General features: G+C 36.2%; 1 protein-coding gene across 1 annotated transcript; it reads left to right on the forward strand.

Annotated features, from left to right (window-relative positions):
* Positions 1 to 50: 50 nt before the first annotated feature.
* On the forward strand, positions 51 to 2737 carry LOC7470189 (uncharacterized). Its single transcript, XM_002305682.4, has 5 exons — positions 51 to 219; positions 300 to 395; positions 1094 to 1197; positions 1298 to 1434; positions 2316 to 2737. The coding sequence occupies exons 1-5, from the start codon at positions 160 to 162 to the stop codon at positions 2396 to 2398; spliced, it is 480 nt and encodes a 159-aa protein (XP_002305718.1). The 5' UTR covers positions 51 to 159; the 3' UTR covers positions 2399 to 2737.
* Positions 2738 to 10714: the final 7977 nt, after the last annotated feature.

The following is a 10714-nucleotide window of genomic DNA, read 5'->3' on the forward strand; positions in this document are numbered from 1 at the left end:
TTTGGCTAAAGAAGCGGAGCCCAACTGAGCCCAACCACAATTATATCTCCCTTCGTTTTGCTTAGGAGAAAGCCAGCAGCAGCAAGCTAGTCTTTAGTAGGGTTTATATCCCCACAACCACACAGAGAAGGGAAGACCAGTCGATTTGTGATTTGAAAAATGGGTTGGAAAGCAGCTGAGAAACTGATTAGGCACTGGAAAGTACTCAGAGGAGATAATGTAAAATATCAATAACATCACCATCATTTCTTTGCTTTGTGGGCTTAATGGATTAATTGTTTTCTTTTTTACATTTACAGGTTATGATAATCAGAGGAAAGGATAGAGGTGAGACTGGCGTTGTTAAGCGTGTCGTTCGCTCTCAAAATCGTGTTATTGTCGAGGGCAAAAATCTGGTACGACATTTAATTATTATTATTATTACTACTGTTTCCCTTTATTTTCTGTTTAAGCAACTCTGTTTTCTTTTTTATTTAATTTTGAGAAACAAGAACTGGGTTGTGTTTTTCTTTTTTTAATTTTTTTTACTGCCTTGTATCCATTTATGGTTTGGCTGACTGCCCTTCATTATTGTAGTTGGCATCAAATCCTATTTAATCTAGTGTTTATGTAAAAGTTTCTTTCTTTGATTTTTTCTGAGATTCCAAATTTTCTTTGGGGACATGCTTGATAATTATCAGCAGTAACTTAATGGTTCAATTTCATCCCTTTTCTTGGCGTGATGATTTTTCTTCCTGTCTCGTTAATTACAATGTGAAGAGCAAAGTAGTCAAGGAAAGTGAACGATTGTTTTGGGTCAAAGAAAATGGAGGTGGATATTACACTTAAAAGAGTGTTGTACCAGTGTTTTCCAAGCTAGGAAATGGTGATGCCATCTTATGTTAATAATTCTTTTGGTTCCCCTCTGTCTGTTAGGCTTTTCTGTGCTTGATTATTAGAAATTTGTCTGCAACTTATGAGCTTAGTTTGGGTATTCATTTTGTTCTATCTCCTTATGAATTATAGGATTTTTGTCAATGAGTTTCCTGGAGACATAGGCTGTCTGTATTTTCTTGTAAAATTTCTTTCATTGTCTTGTAAATCTTTGTCGCAGGTGAAAAAGCACATCAAGGCAGGTGAAGGTCATGAAGGTGGAATCTTTACTGTTGAAGCCCCACTTCATGCATCAAATGTTCAAGTTGTTGACCCAGTTACAGGGTATGGTTAATTTGAGGTTTCTGATTTAACAATCATCGGTTTTTATGCTCCTGTGTTTCATACTTTGAACTCATTTTCAAGCAGTCGGTTACTTGTGCAGGAGGCCATGCAAGGTTGGAATTAGATATCTAGAAGATGGTACTAAAGTAAGAGTTTCAAGAGGTGAAGGATCATCTGGGTCCATAATTCCTCGTCCTGAGATTTTAAAGATAAGGACAACTCCAAGACCTACTGTTGGTACATCACTAAAAACTTACCTTTTTGCTGTGACTCATTTGACTAGAATTTAAAACTTTTGAAATTTGCATTTGATGGGAGATAGGAATGGGATATGAGGCAATGTGTAGTGTCTGTCTTTGCTTATTTATTATAAATTCGCATGACACATGCTAATGCCAATATTGAGTGATTGAAATCTTTCATATCATGAGATGGTATGTTTTGAATCTCCTTTTCTCTATTTAGCCAATTTGATTAATGGTTGTGTAACTTGTAAGTTGGTGACTATAGTTGATTGACAGCCCTCATTAAATGGATTATAAAAATTGGACCTGATTGAGATGAAGTATGGTTTAGTTTGTAACGCATTATATATTTGGTCCAAATAGCTTGGTCTATGAGGTATGTGATGATGGAAAGGTGTTGAGCGGGACAAGTACCTCATGGCTCATTGCAGGTGTAATTTCACAAATTTCTGCCAGCAAGTCACTAGGCTGGATGTGCATCATCTAAAAGGATTTCACTATGCGAGCATTGCTCTAGTGTTTATTCCTTGAGTGAAAAACATGTTTCTTGATTGGTGGAGGGAAGAGGAGGGAGGAGGAGGGGGGACTCTATCTGGTATTTTGGTAAGATAAATGGAGGTTGAATGGCTTTTGATGGGACTGAAGTAATTCTGAATTGCTCGGTTGAATTATTGTTCTGAATAAATAAAGAAAATGTACCAATAAATATATGAGATGTGATTTCATTCCAAACATTTTATCTATGAAACTTGCTCTAGAATAAGTTAACACGTACAAAGTATTATCTGAAACTCTTAAGATAATCAATCCATTGTTTTCACTCCTGTTCGAAGTCATCGTTGGCAATAAACTGATTTAATATTCTTTTTCCAGCTGGTCCCAAGGATACCCCAATGGATCTTGTGTTGAAGAAGACATACGATGCTAAAACCGGGAAGGGAATGCCTGACCTGTGAGCAAATCTTGTTCATTTTTGTGGCAGACATTAAGCATGTTGATGAGAAGTGTTGCGCAATGTGAAAAATAATGATTTTGTAAGGAATTCAGCTCCCAGTTTTACCATTTGATTAGCACATTTTGAAAGTGGGATGTTTGGATTAATTTGTAATCGCTCAAATGTAGCTGATCTGCCTATGCGTGGGTGTTTCTTGCCTGCGTTCATGATCCATGGCCAAAACAGAGATTAATTTGAGCACTCGTAGATGAAATGTAAAGGTAGTGGGCTAAAGAAGTCACTGATGCCGTTCAGGGGCTTTCATTTAATGCCAATTTGAGAAGAGTTCTTAACTTGACAAGGTTATTTTGTTTATATCGGTACTGAAATCCAACAGTAAGACCCACCGTTGTTCCAAAACCAATTGATTCAACTTTCGTATCTCCAATCTATTGTAGACGATGGAGGATGACGCAGGGCCTTGAATGGATGAATATCCCCTTCCGTAGCAGTGTTCTTCGAAAAATTGACAGATGCTTCAAGCTTTTTCTAGTCATTCTATGGGTTCTGTTCCTTTTGGACCCTTTATATTTGGGCGTTGGTTTGTCCATTTTGGACTTCTCAAGTTGATCAAAGCTTACGATTGACTCGCTATCATTAAAAAGAGCTAATCGGAATGGGAAATCACTGTAGTTCGTTCCAAATTATTCCCACGGCTTATTGGAATAGTGAAATGTTATTTTTGCTCTTTCATCTATAACACTTAACATTGATTTTGCATTGAAATCTTTCCATGTAGTTTATTTATCACAGGAATAAATAAATATTTGTCTTTCTTGATTGTATAGTGAAATGATTAAAATATTTTTTAATTTTTTTTTCTCCTTTAAAAATTATAACTTGAGCCTCTTGGTTGTTTGTATTTCAACTTTAATTTTTATTTTTTTTTATTTTTTAATTTTTGGTTTTGGTCCTTTTGTAAAAGTTTGTTTATTTTTAATTTTATCATTCAATTTAATTTACCAAATATCATATTCTTCAATGTGGTTGATGCAACCATATTATTCGATAGTTTCACCCACATTTAACTAGTGTTTTGCCTATGTTTTATATATAAAATGCCTTGATATTATTTGTTTTATGTTTTGAAGGCACTTTTGGATGAAAGATGCAAAAAGGAGTAAATTGAAGATAATTGGCAGATTTGACCTTCAGTCGATGTTTTGTGCAGAGCGTGATCTCTAGAGGTTGAAATGAAGTGATTCCAGTGGCATTAAAAAGCTAACATCCATACCTTTCTGTACATCTAAGGCAAGAAAATAAAATAAGGAAGAGCATGAAAATCGCAGCCTTCAAAGTCAAATCTCGCAATCTGCCAGTGTTGACCTTCGGCCATTCCAACTTGAATATCTGGAGCTACAAAAGTCCAATTGATGCAAACTCAATTTTATTGGATTTATGTCTCAAAGGTCTATAAACGCTCCAAATTTCAGCCAAAACCGATGTTATATGAGGGAGATATGATTTTTCAAAGATGACAACTAAATTCTGCCAGCAAACAGGTTTCGTGAAGAAACGAGTCCAAATTACGTTCCGAAGCATCTAAACCGATATCCAAGTTTTTATTTCAGTAATTTAGCTCCTCTAAGTCAAAGCTTGAAGATTTCATACAAGGCTATTTCTCCTTTTTTAGGAAAATAGTTATTGAAGTACTTAAATGTAAACAGTCTACTTAATGGAGGACTATTTTGTAAAATAGAGACCTAGGGTTTCCCAGGATATAAAAAGAATGAGAGAAGAGAAGGGGGGCGGCCAGCCAAGAAGAGAAAAACGCCCCCTTCCTCTTAGAAACCCTAAATTATGCATTCTTCCTTCTTTTTGATTAGTTGTTCAACAAACATGCAAGGCTAAACACTTTTTCTTGGTTGCAAGGACACGGAAACCTTCGGATTTCAAGAACTGTGAGATTTATTTTACCTTTTCTTTTCAGTTTATATGATGAATATGTTTGTTCTTCTATGCTTATTTTTTCTATGATTGTTTATTTTAATTGCTAGAGCGGACTCTAAGTTATTATTGTAGACAATTTATTGCTAAGTTTGATATCAAAACCGGAGTTGTGGTATATGAACTTGTGAAGCAACTGAGTTTAATAATTGTGGCGGATCTACGTTATTAATCTTAGGGAGAACATTCAATCAAATCAAACATAGACTGCGGACAGTTATGTTTTCTTGATTAATCAACTTATCTAGTTCTTAAGGCTGCCATTGAATTAAATTACTAGTGCGGACACTGTGGTTGTTTGATGGTTAGGGCTAGTTATACGGCGGATCCGTTAACTAACCAATGTTAAGAAGAGATAAATATTCAGAATATAAATTGATGTTTTGTTTCCATGATCAGTTCTGATTTCTGTAGGTGGATGTGTGCTTGTGACCAAGGTTTGTTCTCTCGATAATTTTCTGATTTTATTAAATTTAGTTTGATAGTTTTCTGTTTTCTTTTGCTTTAGCCTAGATAACGTCCAAACCCCCCCCAAATTGCATATCATCTAGCATAAAAATCTGACTTGAATCTTCCTCGTGGGATCGACCCCTTGCTTGCTCTATACTATCTTGTGTGTTGTGTTTGAAGCTAGGGTAATTAATTTGTGCGACCGCGACATCGCAACAAATTTTGGCGCCGTTGCCGGGGAGGTAATTTTAGTTGATTCTTGTGCTTGTTCTGTTATTTTTATTTGCTGTGATTCAAAAAAAAAAAAAAGAAACAGAATTTTTGCTTGCGGCGGTACTGTTCACTTACGGCAGCGGTACTGTTCACTTACGGCAGTGGTACTGTTCAAAACAGATTTTTTGGTGGAATTAGGTATCGGCCTTTTGTTTGCTGATGGGAAACGACGTTCTAAACAGGACTAGTGGTGAACCACTAGCCCCACCCTATTGAGGCCAAATTCCACTGTTTTCTAGGGTTTTTAGGCAGTTTTTGTTTTCTACCGTAGGATTTTCGTACAATTTGCATTGTTTTCGATCTCTTGTGTGGTTGGTTTCTTTTGAGTTTTCTTGATGATTTATGCCAGTAACCCGTTCTACTAATCAAAGTCAAGTGCAGGTGGATCTCGAAATAGAAAAAACTTTACGCAGGTTACGAAAGGAAGCTCGCCTCAACACCATGGCTGTTGCACGACAACAAACACTCAAGGAGCTTGCTGCTCCTAACATGGAAAATCAGCCATTGTGCGTAAACATCGACAATAATGTAAACTTTGAGCTCAAATCTGGTTTTATACATTTGCTACCAACTTTCAATGGTCTTGCAGGAGAAGATCCTCATACTCATCTCAAGGAATTCCATATGGTTTGCGTTGGCATGAAACCGAATGGAGTTGACGAAGAACAGGTTAAGTTGAAAGCTTTCCTTTTTTCTTTAAAAGGGGCAGCAAAGGCATGGTTTTTCTCTATTCTCCCAAGTTCCATTGGAACTTGGAATGCCATGAAGAAGATTTTCCTTGAAAAATATTTCCCAGCATCTCGAGTTGCCAACATAAGGAAAGAAATATGTGAGATTCGACAGTCTCATGGAGAGACACTTTCCGAGTATTGGGAAAGATTTGAGCAACTGTGTATTCAATGCCCTCATCATCAAATACCTGATCAGCTGCTCATTCAATATTTCTATGAAGGATTGATGCCTACTGACCGTAGTATCATTGATGCTGCAAGTGGAGGGGCATTGGTAGATAAGACACCCGAGGCTGTATGTCAATTGATCTCAAACATGGCAGCCAACTCAAACCAATTTGGCACGTGTGGAGACTTCGCAAACAAACGAGTAAATGAGGTAAGTATTTCTAACCTTGAAAATAAAGTTAATGATCTTACTTCTCTTGTGCGTTCTTTGGCTTGTGGAAATATACAACAGGTGAAAGTTTGCAGCATATGTTCCTTACAAGGACATACCTCAGATATGTGCCCAATAATGCAAGAAGATTATATTGAACAGGTTCATGCAGTTGATGGAGGATTCAACGGACAACCCCCGCGTAAATATGATCCCTTTTCCAACACGTACAATCCCGGATGGAGAGATCATCCAAACTTATGTTATGGGAACCCACCTCAACAAGGCAATCAAGGCCGACAGTTCCATCCCCATGGATTTCAGCCCCAACAGAATTATCAAGCAAGACAACCCCCTCTATTCACAAACTCCAATGTTATGGGGTCGTCATCCAGTGATGATCTTCGTGAGATGATGAAAACTTTGGCTTCTAACACTGTGACCTTGCAACAAAATGTCATGTCTTTTCAACAGGAAACAAGGTCAAGTATTCACAACTTGGAGAAGCAAATGGGGCAAGTAGCTTCAAGTGTGGGGAAATTGGAAGCACAAATGAATGGAAAATTGCCCTCCCAAGCATTAAATCCAATAGAGAATGTTAGTGTGATCATGCTGCGAAGTGGGAAAGAATTTGAAGAGAAAAGGTCGAAACAAATTGAGATGGAGGAAGAAGAAGAGATAGAAACTGAATTGAGTACAAAGAAGGAACATCCTCCTCCTCCACAAACTGAAACATCGGCCAACACTCCAAAGGTAACTCCTCACTCAATGAATTCCAGTTTTAAAACAATTCCACCTTTTCCTGTGAGTTCTTCTAGGTCAAAGAAAGAAGACAAAGAAAAAGAGATTTTAGAGGTTTTCAAGAAAGTAGAACTCAACATTCCTTTGCTTGATGTTGTCAAGCAAATTCCTAAGTATGCCAAATTCTTGAAGGAGTTGTGTACCACCAAGAGAGCTTTCAAACTAAAAGGTCATAAAATGGTAAGTATGGGTGAAGTTGTATCTGCTGTTGTTCAAAAGAATATGCCTTTGAAGCAAAAGGACCCAGGTGCGTTTACTATCCCATGTGTTATTGGTAATGCTAGTTTCAAAAGGGCCTTATGCGATTTAGGTGCATCTATTAGTGTTATGCCCAAACATGTTTATGATTCTCTTAGTCTTGAGCCTTTGAATAAAACTAGCATTGTAATACAACTTGCGGATCGTAGTTTTGTTTACCCACTTGGTGTGATAGAAGATGTCCTAGTCAAGATTGATAGTTTGGTCATTCCATGCGACTTTTATATTCTTGATATGGAACATGATTCTTGTGATTCATCAAACAACACTCCTATATTGTTTGGGAGACCATTCTTGAAAACTGCCAATACAAAAATTGATTGTGGTAAGGATACTTTGTCTATGGAGGTAGGAGATGAAAAAATTGAATTTAATTTTCATGATGCAATGACATATCCTTGTAGCAATGTTTATTCTATCACATGTTATGACCAAGTTGATAAGTGTGCGCAGCAAGTTTGTGATTTTGATAGTGAGGATGGATTAAGCGTAGCTTTGAGCTATGACTATGATTTTACCAAGATAGAAGAGATGGAGAGACATATATGTGTTTCCCAAAACGTGATTGAATCATCATTGGCTTTGCAAGCTTTGCAAACTGTTCCCCATGATGCAGGAGTCATTCACCCCATCCAGGACAGTGAATGGGTGGCGCCTATCTTTTTGGTGCCCAAAAAGATTGGAATTACATTGGAAGAAATACAAAATGATGCTTACGAGAATGCAAGGATTAACAAAGAAAAGACTAATAGTCTTCATGACCGAATGATTACAAGAAAAGAGTTTAATGTTGGAGACAAAGTCCTTCTTAATGTTGGAGACAAAGTCCTTCTTTATCATTCGCGTTTGAAACTTTTTCCTAGAAAGTTACGCTCTCGTTGGATTGAACCCTTTGTTGTTTCTAATGTTTTTTCTTATGTTGTAGTTGAAATTACAAGTTTAGAAACCAACAAAGTACTCAAGGTCAATAGGCATCGCTTGAAACCTTTCTATGAAGGTTGGACGACAGAACTCACCGCTTCTGCGGAGTTAGCTGAACCAATCTATGAAGAATGAGCATGCAACATGTCGAGCCAATGACATAAAACAAAAGCGCTTACTGGGAGGCAACCCAACACAAAAAAAAAAAATAGATTTGCTTTCTTTTTCCCTTATCTTTCATTTTTCGCATTTTACTTTATTTTTGTCATTCTCCAATATTCCTTTTCTTTTATTTCAACATTGAGGACAATGTTGTGTTTTAAGTGTGGGGGTATTGGGAGAATGTTGGTTTTCTAATTTTGGTTTTCTTTGTTATTTTTCAAAATAAAAAAAAAATTATGTTTGATCTTTTGAACTCCCATTGGTTTTTGAGAATATGAGTATTATGTATGAGAATTAGTTGAGATAGATGAAGATATAAATCGAATAAAGGAGTGTGCTTACAAGTTTTAAGGTTTAATTGGTTTAGGGATTGACTTTGAGAATATGTCATGTTGACTTTATAGTGTTATACCAATGCAAGCTTTTTAGCCTTCAACATTATATTCTTTGATTGTGCCTTCTTTCAATGATATGTATCTTTAGAACTTGCTTCATATCTTGTTGAGATTACATTCATATTACATACATACATGAAGATGATAAAGGCATTAGGAATTTTAACCACTTGAGCCAAAAAGCCAACCTAAAGCATATTATCCTTAGTGAGCCCCTTTTCAGCTTGTTTATCTTTTCTTTGCTTTATCCATGTATAAGCCTTAACTTTTTATATGTTTTCCTTTTCCCCTGGCCAAGGATTAGTAGAGCGTATACTTATGATATCTCATGGAATTATGGTTGGAAATTATGTGAAAAGAAAGAAGAAGTGATGTTTGATGAAAAGATGGGCAAAGTTGCCAAAGGTAAAAAAAAAAAAGGAAAGAAAAAAAAAAGAAAACGAAAAAGAAAAAAGTGTTCCTTCTTGAAATCAAAAGAAGTTAAGCATTGGTGATTAAAGATGGAAAATTTATGTGCTTTGATGGAATATCTTGTTTGAAATATCATTTTTCAGAATGCTCTACTTTCTTTGGTTTGAACCTTTTCTTTTACTCTCTTTTACCTCACCTTTACCTTAGCCCCATTACAACCAGAAAATAAGACCTTTTGATTCATGCATTGTTTGTAATATGTTATTAATGGAGATGAGATTGAAGAGCAAGCTTATGGTAGAACATATTCATTAATTGAATTTGAGAGATTTAAACACATAAGCCCTAAACACGTGAGTGTTGGAGTGTATATCAACGAGAGGACCTATCACTTTGGCATGACATAGATTTCATTTAAATCTCGACGATTAATTGAATTTTGAAATTTGCATGTAAATAAATTCATGAAAATTTATACTCTTTATCCTTCTTAATTGTGTTCTTGTTTATAATGCATATATTCTTGGATATTGATGGGAGATTAGAAGATTAGTTATAGTGATTTCATTTAATTTAACTTCAATTTGATTTTACCTATCCTTTCTCGAGGACGAGCAAGAGCTAAGTGTGGGGGTATTTGATGCAACCATATTATTCGATAGTTTCACCCACATTTAACTAGTGTTTTGCCTATGTTTTATATATAAAATGCCTTGATATTCTTTGTTTTATGTTTTGAAGGCACTTTTGGATGAAAGATGCAAAAAGGAGTACATTGGAGATAATTGACAGATTTGACCTTCAGTCGATGTTTTGTGCAGAACGTGAGCTCTAGAGGTTGAAATGAAGTGATTCCAGTGGAATTAAAAAGCTAACATCCATACCTTTCTGGAAATCTAAGGCAAGAAAATAAAATAAGGAAGAGCATGAAAATCGCAGCCTTCAAAGTCAAATCTCGCAATCTGCCAGTGTTGACCTTCGGCCATTCCAACTTGAATATCTGGAGCTACAAAATTCCAATTGATGCAAACTAAATTTTTTTGGATTCATGTCTCCAAGGTCTATAAACGCTCCAAATTTCAGCCAAAACAGATGTTATATGAGGGAGATATGATTTTTCAAAGATGACAACTAAATTCTGCCAGCAAACAGGTTTCGTGAAGAAACGAGTCCAAATTACGTTCCGAAGCATCTAAACCGATATCCAAGTTTTTATTTCAGCAATTTAGCTCCTCTAAGTCAAAGCTTGAAGATTTCATACAAGGCTATTTCTCCTTTTTTAGGAAAATAGTTATTGAAGTACTTAAATGTAAACAGTCTACTTAATGGAGGACTATTTTGTAAAATAGAGACCTAGGGTTTCTCAGGATATAAAAAGAATGAGAGAAGAGAAGGGGGGCGGCCAGCCAAGAAGAGAAAAACGCCCCCTTCCTCTTAGAAACCCTAAACTATGCATTCTTCCTTCTTTTTGATTAGTTGTTCAACAAACATGCAAGGCTAAACACTTTTTCTTGGTTGCAAGGACACGGAAACCTTCGGATTTCAAGAAC

The sequence above is a fragment of the Populus trichocarpa genome, chromosome 4 (assembly GCF_000002775.5).
Source record: "Populus trichocarpa isolate Nisqually-1 chromosome 4, P.trichocarpa_v4.1, whole genome shotgun sequence".
Lineage (NCBI taxonomy): Eukaryota > Viridiplantae > Streptophyta > Magnoliopsida > Malpighiales > Salicaceae > Populus > Populus trichocarpa.